This window comes from Tasmannia lanceolata, unplaced genomic scaffold, assembly GCF_043159265.1.
Source record: "Tasmannia lanceolata isolate RefF3 unplaced genomic scaffold, GAP_Taslan_0.1 ptg000002l, whole genome shotgun sequence".
Taxonomy (NCBI): Eukaryota; Viridiplantae; Streptophyta; class Magnoliopsida; order Canellales; family Winteraceae; genus Tasmannia; species Tasmannia lanceolata.
In genome coordinates, this window is record NW_027518679.1 from 15,103,435 (window position 1) to 15,120,289 (window position 16,855).

General features: G+C 41.5%; 3 protein-coding genes across 3 annotated transcripts; 2 read left to right on the forward strand and 1 right to left on the reverse strand.

Annotated features, from left to right (window-relative positions):
- The first annotated feature begins 3,263 nt into the window (after positions 1–3,263).
- On the forward strand, positions 3,264–5,378 carry LOC143888531 (uncharacterized). The gene is made up of 3 exons (XM_077392987.1): positions 3,264–3,731; positions 4,416–4,662; positions 4,771–5,378. The coding sequence occupies exons 1-3, from the start codon at positions 3,264–3,266 to the stop codon at positions 5,376–5,378; spliced, it is 1,323 nt and encodes a 440-aa protein (XP_077249102.1).
- A 6-nt stretch (positions 5,379–5,384) lies between these two features.
- LOC143888539 (uncharacterized) lies at positions 5,385–11,156 on the forward strand. The gene is made up of 3 exons (XM_077392994.1): positions 5,385–5,641; positions 5,900–6,197; positions 11,013–11,156. Exons 1-3 carry the CDS (start codon positions 5,385–5,387, stop codon positions 11,154–11,156), a joined length of 699 nt encoding a protein of 232 aa, XP_077249109.1.
- A 4,515-nt stretch (positions 11,157–15,671) lies between these two features.
- On the reverse strand, positions 15,672–16,646 carry LOC143888548 (protein FAR-RED IMPAIRED RESPONSE 1-like). Its single transcript, XM_077393001.1, has one exon. It carries the CDS (start codon positions 16,644–16,646, stop codon positions 15,672–15,674), a length of 975 nt encoding a protein of 324 aa, XP_077249116.1.
- Positions 16,647–16,855: the final 209 nt, after the last annotated feature.

The following is a 16,855-nucleotide window of genomic DNA, read 5'->3' on the forward strand; positions in this document are numbered from 1 at the left end:
AAAAGAAAGAGCGTAGGACCTACCAAAAAAAGAGTGCAAAAGGAAGAAGACGACTTCCACTCAGTTTTTGATATTTTATCCAGAAAAAAAGGGTATGTAACCTTGCATAGATTTCGATCGATGCTTAATATCCACTTATTCAGTCAAGTTTCTGGATTTTAGCTACCAAATGTGTTGAAAAACTAGTATATTATCCTTTTTTCCACAGCATTTTTTCGATCAAAATCGAACGGTAAAGTGATGCGCTTGTAGTATTCTTGTTAAAATCGCCTTGGCCTACTTTCAAAATTCCATCACAAAGGAAAGCATCTCAATTTCCAAGTTTCCCCCCATTTTTTGCCATTAAAGCTCTGTTATGGATAATTAAACAATTTTTTTATTCAGTTCGGTTGATTTTCTGTAGAATAATCTTTTTTAAGGTATGGATTCTATACATATGTTGATGTTTTCTAGTGTTTGGTTACTGTATTACGGTCATCTGGAATTCTTGAATCCCATGGAACTTTGTGCTTTGAAATCTAATCTTGGCAGAAATGGACACAAAGAGAGCATCAGTTTACTAGTCTTTAGATTTAATTTTTCTTTCCTTTTTTTCCCAATAAAATTTGACCTATACAATCTTGTATTCTTGTTCACAATTCTAGCTAGGTAGAAGATATAGCAAACTAAAGTAAATGAAAAAAATTCATAAATATACTGTTGTGCGAGAAGTGCCTTAAATGACTGTTGGAATGTGGCGTGGTGTATACACCCCATTTTGACCAGACCCTAATTCCCAAAATCGAATAAAAATCCTAAAATTGAGTAAAGTTCCTAAACCCTTGGATCTCAAAAACAATTCCCTGATGTCCTAAAGCCGCACTTCAATTTTAAAAATTGAAGAGCCGAACCCAAAATGCAAAAGACCCCGACAAATCTTCATTTGCAGATTATTGTCGAAACCTTTGTGAGCCCAAATGATTCCCCGAAATTTACAAAATTTACCAAATATCCCGGAGCTTTGGTACCCCCCCCTAAATTTCCGAGTTCCGAGGCTTAATTGTGCGACCTGTGAATGCTTGTTGTTTCTAAGTGCGTCTCTGCAAATTTTCAAAGAAAATGGACAAAGAAGTTGAGAAAAGACGAGCTGAGATTGTGCGAATATCGAGACATAGTGGTGCTAGTTAGGCAAGACAAGAGGGCTTATAATATGGTAGTGCTGATACCATTTCAAAAGATAAAAGGGAGTAGGGGCAAAAATGCCATTTCCCCTTTAAAAGAAGATCGAACTAGGGTTTTCAGAGGGGACGAATTTTTTTTCAAGAAAAAGAGCAGCAGAGAGAGGGAGAGGAGAAAAGGGATTTGCAGCCACCTCTTCTTCTCCTCCTTCTACCACCACCCCCAAACCCTCTTCCTCTTCCACTCTTCTTCTACCGTCACCTCCAAAACCGCACCACCCAATCACCACCACCCCTCAAAACCCACCTCACCTTCAAACCCTATCTTATTCCCCCAATCCGACCACCTTCCTCAGCCTCCATGGATTCCGGCAACCTCACCGGAATCCGGTGACCCGCCACCATAACCATCTCCACCCCAACACCACCCTTCGAAAACCCTCTTCCATCCTCCACCTTCACCTTCCTCAACCCCCAAAACCGAAACCCCTTTTTTTGCACCTCAAAAACCGAAACCCACCTCCACCGAACCACCACCTCCACCATCCACCATCCTCCACCTCCATCTCCACCCCAACACCACCCTTCGAAAACCCTCTTCCACCCTCATCTTCTCCAACCATCACCTCCAAAACCGAAACCCATTTCCACCCCAAACCCACTTCGAAAACCCAAGTCCAAAACCCAAAACCCATCTCCATTAATTCCGGCACCATCCCTCTGCAACCCACCTTCATTTGCATCTCCATCTCCACCATCCTACATCTCAGTCACCCTTAAACCCCTTTTCTTTTCATCTAAAAAAAAGAAACAGAGAGAAAATCCAGAGGGAGAGAGAGAGAGAGAGAGAGAGAGAGAGAGAAAGAGAGAGAAAGAGAGAGAGAGAGAGAGGGGAAGGCCGATCATCTTCCCCAACCTCCTCGTCGCCTCCACCCGGAATCCGGCCGGCCATCTCCACTTCCACGAGCATCTCTCGACGGATTTCTATTTTTTTAAAACCCCCAAACCCATTGCACATGCGTCCCACCTCCTTTAACCCCTACTTCCATCTTAGCCTCACATCATCATCTCATTTTCTTTACCAACCTGAAATATCCCTTTCCCATCAGCAATTCCGGCGAGAATTACCATCTTCGACGGGATTTTGTCAAAATTTGAGCATCTCGCCATCTACAAGCACCATCATTCATCTCAGAATTGGAGCATTTCTCTAGATCGTTAATCATCCATGGCAGGTAATACTTCTCCCTCATTGTATTGATGAAATCAGCATGGTTGTTTACCTTATTTGTTGTGAAATCATAATATCAATTCATGGCTCCAGGTCGTGGGCATAGGTATATGAATCATTTGATTTTTGTTAATCTGGTCCTTATTGTGGGTGTGAGCGGGTGATTCGTTGGATTTTATTTTCTTACCCCATGTCAAGGGTATAGATGCGCGAATCAGTGGATCTCATTTCCTTGTGTTTTTTAACTTGATAATAAATCACTTTGGCCTTCTTTAGATCAACTCACGTGTTTCACTTGTTATGAATCAATACGATCATATCCTTTGAGTAAGCTTTGCAGAATCTAAAATTCCAAGAGGTTATAGCCATTGAAGGCTTATATGCTCTTTTGTTCTAGTTTCTATTGGCTTAAAGGGAATGCTATTTTCTTTAGGACTTAGCTGAATGTGATTTTCATTAGCAAATGCATGTCTTAGTTGCAACACTCAATATTATATGCCTAAATTCCGTGAGAGAGTGTTCTGCTTGTTAAGGAGGGAAAATCATGAAAGTTCCTGTCACTTTATGTGTATGGCTTAGGGAAGTATGTTCTTTAGGTCTAGATTTTCACGTTTGAAAATGCATGGTATATTCAGTGGGATAATGGGAAAGTTGAAGTGATGATTACGATCGATTTATCCGAGATGCAATTCACTCCTATGTCTGCACTTTGGTTTGTCGCCATTATCACCTTGTCTGCAGTTGATTTGATTGGATCCCTTACCCCCAATCAAGCATAGGTATAATTTTGTGTCCCTTTTGTCTTATACATCATTGGGAGGCCTTAAATTTGTTGTCTTCATTGAATACTGTAATTTGATGGAGCAAGTGACGGAATGTTCCTTGGGCCACCCCCTTACCCTTCGTGTCTCCTTTCATGTTCTGGGGACTTCTCATGGGGTTTGGGGATTCCTCATTCTTTGAGGCCTTTGCTTCTTATGGGGTTCAATGGTTCTATCTTGTCTTCTTTCGGGACTACTCTCCTCATGTTCCTAGGGATCCTACTCAAGCTTCGGGATTCCTTCGATTATAGGGGCCTTATCCCGAAAGATGATTTTCCTTTGCCACATATTGACATCTTGGTGGACAACACAGCGGGCCATGCTCTCCTTTCATTTATGGATGGATTCTCAGGATACAACCAGATCAAGATGGCTCCTGAAGACATGATTAAGACGGCCTTCATCACTCAATGGGGGACATATTGTTATAGAGTTATGCCATTTGGACTCAAAAATGCTGGGGCAACATATCAAAGAGCTGCTACCACTTTACTGCATGACATGATACACAAAGAGGTCGAAGTATATGTTGATGACATGATCGTTAAAGCGAAGACCAGGGAAGAGCATGCAGGGGCATTGAGAAAGTTCTTCCAGCGAATCCAAAAGTTCAAGCTCCGTCTCAACCCGAATAAGTGTGTATTTGGGGTTACATCTGGAAAGCTGCTGGGATTCTTGGTCAGCCAGAGAGGGATTGAAGTAGATCCGTAGAAAATCAAACCTATCCAAGAAATGACACCTCCAAAGACTGAGAAGCAGATCCGTGGGTTCTTAGGCAAGGTCTAGTACTTGAGAAGGTTCATCGCACAGTTGACAACAACTTGTGAACCGATTTTCAAGCTCTTAAAGAAGAATGCTTCAAAGAAATGGAACGAAGAGTGTCAAGAAGCTTTCGAGAAAGTCAGGCAGTGTTTGGCTTTACCACCAGTTTTGTCACCAATCATACCAGGACAACCGATGTTGCTGTAATTGTCCGTTACTGACACATCGATGGGGTGTATGTTAGCGCAACAAGACCCGAAGTCGAAGCGAGAAAGAGCCATTTACTACATTAGCAAGAAAATGTTGGAGTACGAGCAGAAATATACCATTCTTGAGAAGACTTGTCTAGCACTGGTTTGGGCTACTCAGAAGCTGAGGCATTATTTGTTATCGAATAGGGTTCTTCTACTCTCATGGATGGACCCATTGAAATACTTGTTCTAGAAGCCAGCCCTCACCGGGAGAACTGCCAGGTGGTTGTTGTTATTGTCTGAGTTCGATATCACTTATGTCACACAGAAGTCAATTAAGGGGCGCGTGATAGCTGAGCAGCTAGCTGATTCACCAGCAGAAAATAATGAATTTTTGAAAGCAGAGTTTCCAGATGAGGAGATAATGACTGTAGAAGATGAAGTTCCAGACACAAAGTGGTTGATGTACTTTGATGGAGCAGTCAACAATCGAGGCCAAGGTGTAGGGGCAGTGTTGGTATCACCAAGAAAAGAGTATATCCCTATATCCATCAAACTTCAGTTCAAGTGCACAAACAATATGGCAGAATATGAGGCATGTATTGCAGGTTTGGAAGCAGCCATGGCCTTGCGCATTCAGGACCTAGATGTATTCGGGCACTCAATTCTGATTAACTGTCAAACCAACAGAAACTGGAAAACAAGAGACGATAAGTTGATCCCATATAATACGTACCTAGAGTCTCTGGTCAGAAAATTCAGAAATATCACATTCACTCATTTGTCCAGAACGAAGAATCATTTTGCGGATGCATTAGCTACTCTGGCTTCGATGCTTGATATTTCTACGACAATGGAGGTTCAACCATTAGAAGTACGGCTTCAATGGGCCCCGTCGCATGTTAACGCTATTGAAATAGCAGCGAGGTGTTCAGATGGCAAGCCTTGGTACACAGATATCAAAAATCTCATCTTAGGCAAAGGACATCCGCCGGAAGCTTCAGGAAAAGAGCGAAGGTCTCTTCAGAAATTGGCCTCTAACTTTGTCATCTGTGGTGAAGAGTTGTACAGAAGGTCGTTCGATGGAATCCAACTTTTGTGTATGGATGAGGATCAAGCCGCTGAGCTCATAGAGCAGACACACAAAGGGGTCTGTGAACCGCATATGAACGGAAAGATGCTGTCAAGGAAGATTCTCAGACTTGGATATTACTGACCGACAATGGAAGCAGACTGCTATGCATACGTGAAGAAATGTCACAAATGTCAGGTCTACGCCAATCTCATCCATGTGCCGCCTTCTCAGTTGCATTCTCTCACTTCACCGTGGCCGTTCTCAGTATGGGGAATAGATATAATCGGGAAGATAAGTCCGAAGTCTTCTAGTGGGCATGAGTATATCTTGGTTGCCATTGATTACTTCACAAAGTGGATAGAAGCTGCTTCGTATGCGTCATTGACCTCGGCTTCTGTTGCAAGGTTCATCAAAGCGAATATTATTTGCAGATATGGAGTACCACATGAACTAATTTCAGACAATGGGTCCCATTTCAAGAAGGAGGTGGCGCATCTGTGTGAAGAGTTTAAGATCAAGCATCATAAGTCTTCGCCCTATAGACCTCAAACGAACGGAGCTGTTGAAGCTGCTAATAAAAATATCAAAGTAATCATCAGCAAGATGACCGAGACTTACAAAGATTGGTCGAGCAAACTCCCGTATGCTTTGTGGGCCTATAGGACGTCGATCAGGTCCTCTACAGGTGCAACTCCGTATTCTTTGGTGTACGGAATGGAAGCTGTCTTGCCTGTTGAACTGCGAATTCCCTCCCTGAGAGTGATGATGGAAGCTGGGTTGCCAGAATCTGTTTGGGCTCAAGCCAGATATCAGGAGTTACAAATGATTGACGAAAAGAGGCTGAAAGCATTGTATCATGTTCAGGGGTATCAACGCCGTGTCGAGAGAGCCTTCAACAAGAAAGTTCGTGTTCGAGACCTCAAGAAGGGAGATCTTGTTCTGAAATCCTTCCGGGCACCGGTATATGATCCTAGGGGTAAATTCAAGCCGAAATGGTCAGGTCCATACATTGTTGACGAAGTCCTGCCTGGAAAAGCCGTCAGACTCCTCGATGAAAATGGAGAAAAGCTAACAGAGCTAACAAACCTTGACCAACTCAAGAAATACTATGCTTAAAGCACCATAAGGCCTTCCTTGGCCGACCAGAGCTTCAAACCAAAAATCATTTCGTAAAAAAAATAAAATAAAAATAAAAATAAAAAGAATCCTTTGCAAAACCCTTTTGAGCTTACACAAAATCAAATCCATTCTCTTTGAAAACCCCTAAACTAGGGGCATTTGTGCCTTGAACTACGTGCGACCTGATCCTCATCCTTTGGGGGTACGTAGGCAGTCTGGCTAGTTCGGATTCGGTCGAAACCTTGGAAAACTTATCAAAACTCCGGTCTTTCAAACCCTAACCTACCCAAAAAGTCCTTTTGGTGCAATAGGCAAAGGTTTGTGGCTAAGAAAAAAAAAGAAAAAGAAAAAAAAAGGAGTCTGAAGACCTGTTAGATTGAAAACCCGCAAGGGCGATCTAAGCAAAAGTTAGGGTCATTCACCTGCTAAGTTGAAAACCCGAAAGGGCGACTTAGGCAAAAATCAAGGTGTGAGCCTGCTGGATTGAAAACTCGCAAGAGCAATTCAGGCAAAAACTAAGGCAAGCGGTCCGCTAGATTGAAAACCTGAAAAGGTGATCTGGTCAGTGGCAGGGATTTCTAAAGAAGCTGAACAGCTGGGGTAGACGAGAGTTGTAACCCAGTAATGGCATCATCAAAGTCTGAATAGCGCCAGCATGACTTGCTTTGGTCTTTCTCTAAATTAGGGTCACTTAAGACTAAGCAATCGAAGGGGTTCAATGACCATGACGGTAATACCGAATAGGGAATGAATCATTTTTAAAGCATGGTATTCAAGTCACTCTAAGGGTGGTTAACCTTCACCATTTAAAATATTTGTCAGGTCAGGAAGCAAGTTGAGTCTTTCTTGAAATCCAAGTCCTGTGTTTGTCAATGTCTTTTACTTGTCACTTGTCGGAGTATGTCGCGTGTCAAGTCAAAATATCTAAGGTCTTGTATGGTCTGTACTTTTCCCAGAGCTGGGGTGACAGGCACCAAAGCAAGAAGTCTCTTCTCCGGAAGACAGATTAAATCAGAACAAGGTTCGGAAGAATTGCAAGCTATCAGGCCTATTGAAATTTTGTTAGCTGGCAGATTTGAAAGAGTTCTTTCAGGCAGAAATGATCTCATTGTTGTCATGTTTCCTCTACACAGAGGGCTTTGTAAATCCAATATTCATGAAATGAAATATTTGTTTCCTTGCATTTCTATTTGCTTTATTAAAACTCTGGTCATGGAAGTATGAAATAACTAGGGGCATCTTTTATGACTTGGCAAATCACGCCAAGTCATAAAAGCTGTCAAATCCATAAGGACAATCAGAATAAACCAATGTCTCCAACAAGTTGAGATGAGAGAAGCTCGAGCACATCTCGAGTCAAACCTCCAAATTCCTTGGCTAAGCCTACTCCATAGTCAGCTCATCAGCAAAGCTAACCCCCCCAATGGGGTCTAACATCTATTTCCCAGAGAGTCCGCTGGCAATTGCTCAAAGAGTTCAATTCCCAGCAAAAATCTAATTCTTTCAAAAATGGGTCAGTACCCAAAATCCCAGCAAATCATGTGAGCCCGGTCCTCAGCAAGGAACTCGCACTCCCTTTTCTCGGCAAGAGACAAAGTAATCTCCAAAGAAATCAATCCAAATCAATCAATCAATCAAAAGCGTGAGAGTATCAATCTTTTCACAAGAATTTTACTCCGCGAGCAGATTTCCAGCGCTTTCTCTTTTGATTAGTGCGTTAGGTTTCCGCCTAATTAAATTCCACCTTTTGTTACTATGAGAGGATCCAAGCCCGTTTCATACGGCATCTAAGCCCGTCTCATATGGCATCTAAGCCCGTTCTCGTACGACATCTAAGCCCGTTCTCGTACGGCATCTAAGCCCGTTCTCGTACGGCATCTAAGCCCGTCTCGTACGACATCTAAGCCCGTCTCATACGGCATCTAAGCCCGTCATACGGCATCCAAGCCCGTTCTCGTACGGCATCCAAGCCCGTCTCGTACGGCATCTAAGCCCGTCTCATACGGCATCCAAGCCCGTCCCATACGGCATCCAAGCCCGTCCCATACGGCATCCAAGCCCGTCCCATACGGAATCCAAGCCCGTCTCATACGGCATCCAAGCCCGTCTCATACGGCATCTAAGCCCGTCTCATACGGCATCTAAGCTCGTTCTCGCACGGCATCCGCCATCCTGAAGCATTCTTTCCAAAGTCCCCTGAGGCATCCACTCTGAGTAAGACCCTTGAGGCATCTGACTCTTCAAGAATTCAATCTTTACAAAATCATTTTCTTTACGTTTTCTTTCTTTAACCAAGTTTTCGGGGCAGGTCAAAATGCGTCGTCCTTTTGGCTTTTACATTCATGTGACGAGCACCCTTTGCCAAAGAGGGGCATCTGTAGACGCCCCATTTTGACCAGACCCTAATTCCCAAAATTGAATAAAAATCCTGAAATCGAGTAAAGTTCCTAAACCCTTGGATCTCAAAAACAATTCCCTGATGTCCTAAAGCCGCACTTCAACTTTAAAAATTGAAGAGCCGAACCCAAAATGCAAAAGACCCCGACAAATCTTCATTTGCAGATTATTATCGAAACCTTTGTGAGCCCAAATGATTCCCCAAAATTTACAAAATTTACCAAATATCCCGGAGCTTTGGTACTGCCCCCCCCTAAATTTCCGAGTTCCGAGGCTTAATTGTGCGACCTGTGAATGCTTGTTGTTTCTGAGTGCGTCTCTGCAAATTTTCAAAGAAAATGGACAAATAAGTTGAGAAAAGACGAGCTGAGATTGTGCGAATATCGAGACATAGTGGTGCTAGTTAGGCAAGACAAGAGGGCTTAAAATATGGTAGTGCTGATACCATTTAAAAATATAAAAGGGAGTAGGGGCAAAAATGCCATTTCCCCTTTAAAAGAAGATCGAACTAGGGTTTTCAGAGGGGATGGATTTTTTTCAAAGAAAAAGAGCAGCAGAGAGAGGGAGAGGAGAAAAGGGATTTGCAGCCACCTCATCTTCTCCTCCTTCTACCACCACCTCCAACCACCACCCCCAAACCCTCTTCCTCTTCCACTCTTCTTCTACCGCCACCTCCAAAACCGCACCACCCAATTACCACCACCCCTCAAAACCCACCTCACCTTCAAACCCTATCTTATTCCCCCAATCCGACCACCTTCCTCAGCCTCCATGGATTCCGGCAACCTCACCGGAATCCGGTGACCCGCCACCATAACCATCTCCACCCCAACACCACCCTTCGAAAACCCTCTTCCATCCTCCACCTTCACCTTCCTCAACCCCCAAAACCGAAACCCCTTTTTCTACACCTCCAAAACTGAAACCCACCTCCACCGAACCACCACCTCCACCATTCTCCACCTCCATCTCCACCCCAACACCAACCTTCGAAAACCCTCTTCCACCCTCATCTTCTCCAAACACCACCTCCAAAACCGAAACCCATTTCCACCCCAAACCCACTTCGAAAACCCAAGTCCAAAACCCAAAACCCATCTCCATTAATTCCGGCACCATCCCTCTGCAACCCACCTTCGTTTGCATCTCCATCTCCATCTCCACCATCCTACATCTCAGCCACCCTTAAACCCCTTTTCTTTTCATCTAAAAAAAAAGAAACAGAGAGAAAATCCAGAGGGAGAGAGAGAGAGAGAGAGAAAGAGAAAGGGAGAGAGAGAGAGGGGAAGGCCGATCATCTTCCCCAACCTCCCCGTCGCCTCCACCCGGAATCCGGCCAGCCATCTCCACTTCCACGAGCATCTCTCGACGGATTTTTATTTTTAAAAAACCCCCAAACCCATTGCACATGCGTCCCACCTCCTTTAACCCGTACTTCCATCTTAGCCTCACCTCATCATCTCATTTTCTTTACCAACCTCAAATATCCCTTTCCCATATGCAATTCCGGCGAGAATTACCATCTTCGATGGGATTTTGTCAAAATTTGAGCACCTCGCCATCTACAAGCACCGTCATTCATCTCAGAATTGGAGCATTTCTCTAGATCGTTAATCATCCATGGCAAATAATACTTCTCCCTCATTGTATTGATGAAATCAGCATGGTTGTTTACCTTATTTGTTGTGAAATCATAATATCAATTCATGGCTCCAGGTCGTGGGCATAGGTATATGAATCATTTGATTTTTGTTAATCTGGTCCTTATTGTGGGTGTGAGCGGGTGATTCGTTCGATTTTATTTTCTTACCCCATGTCAAGGGTATAGATGCGCGAATCAGTGGATCTCATTTCCTTGTGTTTTTTTAACTTGATAATAAATCACTTTGGCCTTGTTCTGATCAACTCACGTGTTTCACTTGTTATGAATCAATACGATCATATCCTTTGAGTAAGCTTTGCAGAATCTAAAATTCCAAGAGGTTATAGCCATTGAAGGCTTATATGCTCTTTTGTTCTAGTTTCTATTGGCTTAAAGGGAATGCTATTTTCTTTAGGACTTAGCTGAATGTGATTTTCATTAGCAAATGCATGTCTTAGTTGCAACACTCAATATTATATGCCTAAATTCCGTGAGAGAGTGTTCTGCTTGTTAAGGAGGGAAAATCATGAAAGTTCCTGTCACTTTATGTGTATGGCTTAGGGGAGTATGTTCTTTAGGTCTAGATTTTCACGTTTGAAAATGCATGGTATATTCAGTGGGATAATGGGAAAGTTGAAGTGATGATTACGATCGATTTATCCGAGATGCAATTCACTCCTATGTCTGCACTTTGGTTTGTTGCCATTATCACCTTGTCTGCAGTTGATTTGATTGGATCCCTTACCCCCAATCGAGCATAGGTATAATTTTGTGTCCCTTTTGTCTTATACATCATTGGCAGGCCTTAAATTTGTTGTCTTCATTGAATACTGTATTTTGATGGAGCAAGTGACGGAATGTTCCTTGGGCCACCCCCTTACCCTTCTTGTCTCCTTTCATGTTCTGGGGACTTCTCATGGGGTTTGGGGATTCCTCATTCTTTGGGGCTTTTGCTTCTTATGGGGTTCAAGGGTTCTATCTTGTCTTCTTTCGGGACTACTCTCCTCATGTTCCTAGGGATCCTACTCAAGCTTCGGGATTCCTTCGATTATAGGGGCTTTCCCTCGAGTTTTTTCTTCATTCAGAGTCATTCTCCTTATGTTCCTCTGGATCCTTTTCGAGCTTCAGGATTCCCTCGATTACAGGAACACACTCGTCGGGTTTAGGCGATGACGGATGGCAACCTCTTGAGCCAAAACCCCCTTTCGATCAAAAGGGATAAAAAATACATAAAAATCAAATAACAAAAATCCAAAAAACATAAAAAACACTCAAATAATTTTTTGAAAAGCTATTTCGAACTACTTTGGCTTGATCCCTTTTCACAGGGTACGTAGGCAGCTTGGGATTTTCGTCCCAAGTTCAGTCAAACTTTTCAATAAAATCATTTAAACCCTTCAAAAATCATTTCAGCATCTAAAAATATCTTTCAAGCTTTTCCAAAAGTACAAAAACCAAAATGGGCAAGGATGGTGATTGCCACGTCAGTCGGAGCCTTCCTTTCATTTCATTTCCGATTTTGATCGTGGTTTGCCGGTTTTATCGGTTTCCCGACGTTTTATCGGGTTTTGGGATGGGCGACGACGTAGTGTGGCCCCTTTACAGGGATTGTCCTCGCTGAGCCCAACGATAGGCTATGACGATCGCGAGACTTGTCCGATCTTTAGCAGGTCAGGATCGCTGAGCTTGATTCATTAGAATCGCTCCCTGACCCTATCGTACGCTCCCTTTCTTTTCCCTGGCATTCTCGGTCCTCATGTACCGTTGATTTTCCGATTCATTTCTTCTCCTGTATTTTTTAGCTGCTTACTTATCATGATCACATGCTTAGCTATAGATATTTACTGCTTTTCTGCTTATCATATCTGCCATTACTTGCTTAGCTGTAGCTGTGCATGCGGATGTTATTGCTTTCCTAGATGTGATGGGTTAGGAGTAAATGCAGTGACTTTGGATTTGGATGTTTATTTTCTTTTGCCTATCCCCGGGTCATGTATGCTTAGATAGACATTTCTTCGGGGGTACTCGTTCCCATTTCACATGATTTTAGCCCAAAACTCTTCAAACTTAATTAAAAATGGCATAAGAGACCAGGTGCTTGCACTTGGGCAAATTGGGGGCACTTAATACCTTCCCCATTCGTCATCAGGCATGAACTTTTGTATCTCTGGTTATCCGTTGCAAAAAAGTATTTCATGGGATCCAGGGCCTACTTCCTTGGATGGCGACTCTTCTTTGTTATAGGTACATCTTGGTCTGGGCTGGTCCTTGAATCGAGAGGTATCTCATTTATATCGCCACCCATGCTGTGAGTGGCATCATTTCGAGAGTTCCTTGGTGGAGCCCTCCTTCACATTGTGGAGATCTTAGAAGACCGACGAGGGATCTCGTGTCCCTCGCCCGCCGTCCTCGGGATCGGGGTCCACATGTGGATGTTTATCTGTTTGAACTTTATGGTTATACATCACCGTGTCTTCCTTCTGAGAAAATATTTTATAATTGGGTTGTGCTTTTGAAACTTTGAATGTTTTTTAGTTTTTTTAGTGGGTTGGATTTAGAAATATGGTGAAGGACCCATGGATTTTCTTTTTACAATGAATTTGAGATTGATCTAGAAATGCCAAATTTAAAATACAAACATACTCTCCAAGTGATGGGTGATGGATGATGGGTATGGCAGAACTAACACTTGCAGCCTCTTCCCAAGTTAGGATTTTTTGGGGTCTGTTCTGCTGAAATGTTTTTGCTCTCTCTCTCTCTCTCTAGCTGTTTTCAATGAGAGTAGGAAGGCAATTGAATTTATAAAACTGTTCTTGGATTCTGGGTTCACTTCTTTTCATTGACTCATCACTTTCCTTCATAGTTCTTCCAAAAGTTTGGAGGATTGGGAGATGGCAAGAAATTGAATACTAGCTCTTGCTTGCAATATCTTCCTCTGGATCTTTAGCTCAAATGGTAGAGCACTTGGGAAACATGGCCTAACCTATTATGCTTCTCAAGAGTATGGTGGTTCGAATCCACCAAGATCCTTAATCACTTTCCTTGAGATAGTACTTAATTATATATGTTTATCTTGAATTTATTGTTAACCAAGTGTCCATCTAGTTAGAGGTTGAGGGATTTAGTGCACATGAAGGCTTGATCAGCTAGCAAAATTAGGGGTGATGGCCAAGTTGTGGCTGAATTACTTGTGAAGTACCTGCATCAAGAATGGCATTTTTGGTGACAAACAAATGTATCCAGCTTTCTGTCATATCTACATCTTATTATGGGGTTGCAAGTAACGGTTGGGAAATAGTATGCCATGGCCTATCCGTAGCAAGACCTAAGTAGATAAATAGTTTAGAGCATTCAACAATTGGCCCCCATTTTGTAGTCCTGTTTGTTTATATGTGACATTGATAAAAGGGCCAGTCATAATCTGCACACAACATTGGTGGGAGTTATGGACCAACCCAATGTGACAGAAAAACAAAACAAGAAATCCAATTGAGTGAACATGCGTTCTGTTCTTGATGACTGTCATCATATCACATTCACCTCCCCGCAACAGGCAGTTTCCTCTTACGCATTGGAATACAGTTGCACATTTAATTATCTGATTGTCAGGATAACCTGTCTTTGATAATTCTAAAGACATTAATGAGTTCGTAGTTTGGAAGTGACGAGTAGTTCAGTCACAGAGACTTCATTTTCAGAACCTCATAGAACAACCATTCTTGCACTTCATCTATACCGGAAATCTGCTATAGACTTACTGTTTCTTGCCCGTTCATGTCATACCAAACATTAAGAGACCTCCACCATGTGTTAAAAATGAATATAAATGTGCTTGGTAGTTGGCTGTTCAAAAACCTGTCCGTTAGAAGGGATTGTTGTGAATAACTTTTGCCCTTGGAAGTTGAAAAGGAAAAATCAAAAGATCCCTATTGCTAATGTGTTCCTTAACTGATCACTACCTGAACTTCAGTATACAAGCTGGCACAACAGAATACACATCAAACTCCGATAAAGAATTTCTATACTTATTTTCTTCATATGAAATGTCAGTAAATCCCAAGTTTGCATTCGTAATATAAAGACAGGTTCAAAACAAAATGTTGCTAATTACTAGTAGCAAAAAATAAATTATCAATAAGTCATTTACACAATCCATTATGTAAAGGTCCTAAGCTAAAGGAGCGAAATCAATTACTGGGTGGCATTAGCTGTGACCCCGGAGGAACCTCTTCTTTCATTAGTTGCAAAAAAAATTGAGAGAAAAATAACATTAATAATGACAAATTAAAACAACTGCATTATGGTTTTAGAGTATGTACCACATGGAAACCAAGACTTAAGTAAAGTATTTACGTCCGTACCTGGTAAACTCTTTAACGAAATGCATATATCATATAATCTTCTCTACTAATACGAATGCCCCTTTCAATTACACTGTCATTTTCAATTATATCTACTCTACCATCAAAGACAAAATAAGTTAAAGCAACAATATTTTCTGTACTTTGGGAAAAAGAATTGCTATTCAAAACTAACTGAGGGAACATGACGTTCACGTGTCTTTCACCGATTTCAATAATCTTTGCCTGAACATCTTCCATCCACTCAATGAATTCCATCTGATTTTGCTTGCAATAAATATGATTCCATTCTAATTGAATGAGAAATAAAATAGAATCTAATATAACGCAAAGAAATTCATTACACAAATTCATACGTACCTTTTTACATGTAGTAATGTTGTGACCAATTTCCTTACAGTGGCTTCAAACACGTTTTTTTTTTTGCTTGATATGTTCTCAATCCCACTAGTAATTCTCTTAGGAGCACCTTTTGTCTTTGAGGCTTCAGGATTTAGAACCTTTGATATGTTTGGCATTTTATTTGGTTCACTTCCTTCGCTATTATCAATAACAACTCTAGACTTTTCTTGTTTTTCATGAAGGCTATGTCCCATAATCTTTTGCAATACTTCTTGCATTCCACATTTTGCCTCGTTATACTTCTCTATAGATAATGACCCTTCCTCTGCTATCTTCATTGATTGGTAAATCAGGTCGTTGAATAGTTGCACCCTAGAATTATTAATAGGATTATCCTGAACATCCATTGAACCTATTCCCACAGCTTGCCTATTCTTCATATCTTTTTACCACCGTTTCAGAATGTAGTCAGATGATATCTTAACCACATCCGATGATAGAAGGACTATCATTGCATGCCTACAAAGATAACCTTTGAATTCAAAAGAGGAGCAAACACAAGAAACTTTTTCGTCATTTTTTGTTCCAGATGACTTTGTACTCATCCTTTTCACCCAAATCCTTCACTGAATAAATTACAATTTTGCCATAGTGTTGGATATTATTTATAACACAAGAGGCAAGCCCTATCACTTCAACTTGGAATATCTTAAAAATGCCTCTCGTGTATACAATTGATAACTGCTTCTCAAAAGGATTCGTCGTCTTTAAAATGGGTTCTTTGTTAAATGACATAAAATCTTCTTCTGCCTCCTTCTCATATCTACTCTGTAAAGCTAACTGATACTTTTGTATAAACTCTTGTAAAGTGGTCTTTTTATTGAAGTATCCATAAAAAAATGTATTTATACTTTCGCTTCGTTGTGAAGTAGACATCCCTGCGAAAAATGTATCTTTCAAGTACATAGGAACCCAATGCTGACGACCTTCAAATAATAATTTAACCCAGTCATTGTCTCCAAGATTATAATCTCTAACCATGGCTTCCCATTTTTCTTCAAACTCTGCAACTGTCATACAACTATAAATACAGTCATTCCATCTGGTTATAAAACTACCGCCATCTCGACAAAGATGGCCTACTTTTATTGGGATTTTTTGCGCAATATGCCACAAGCAAAAACGGTGACGCGTTTTTGAAAACACAAGCGCTATTGCAGCCTTCATGGCTCTGTCTTGATCAGTGATTATTGCCTTGGGATGGTGATTAAACATTGCAAAAACCCACGTCTCAAGAACCCATATAAATGATGGTATTGTTTCATCTGCAATTAAAGCGCATCCAAATAATACAGATTGCCCATGATGGTTTACTCCTACAAATGGGGCAAAAGGCGTAGAGTAAGTGTTTGTCAAATATGTAGTATCAAACGTGACTACATCACCAAAATGAGCATAGTCGACCCTGGATTTTGCATCAACCCATATTACACTCTTCAGACGATTTTCCTCATCCACTTGCATTGCATAAAAGAACGTTGGTTCCATTTTTTGCATTTCAGTAAAATGATTATGCAGAGCCTATGCGTCACCTTTCTCAATTGACCTTCGACGTTCTTTATCAATTTGGTTTCGACAATCTCGTTCTGTATATGGAATATATTTTACTCCCCCATATCTTCTTGATTGGTATGAGTGAATCTTACTCAACGGAATCCCTACACTGTGCATAACAGAATTTGTAATCTTTTCAGGTG

Coding starts and splice junctions, on each gene's coding strand:
- LOC143888531 (XM_077392987.1), top strand. CDS start 3,264: ATGTTCCTTGGGCCACCCCCTTACCCTTCGTGTCTCCTTTCATGTTCT. Junction 3,732..4,415: donor TGATACACAAAGAGGTCGAA/GTATATGTTGAT, acceptor TACTTGTTCTAG/AAGCCAGCCCTCACCGGGAG. Junction 4,663..4,770: donor AGTCAACAATCGAGGCCAAG/GTGTAGGGGCAG, acceptor CATGTATTGCAG/GTTTGGAAGCAGCCATGGCC.
- LOC143888539 (XM_077392994.1), top strand. CDS start 5,385: ATGGAAGCAGACTGCTATGCATACGTGAAGAAATGTCACAAATGTCAG. Junction 5,642..5,899: donor ACCTCGGCTTCTGTTGCAAG/GTTCATCAAAGC, acceptor GTGGGCCTATAG/GACGTCGATCAGGTCCTCTA. Junction 6,198..11,012: donor TGAAATCCTTCCGGGCACCG/GTATATGATCCT, acceptor TGGTATATTCAG/TGGGATAATGGGAAAGTTGA.
- LOC143888548 (XM_077393001.1), bottom strand. CDS start 16,646: ATGGAACCAACGTTCTTTTATGCAATGCAAGTGGATGAGGAAAATCGT.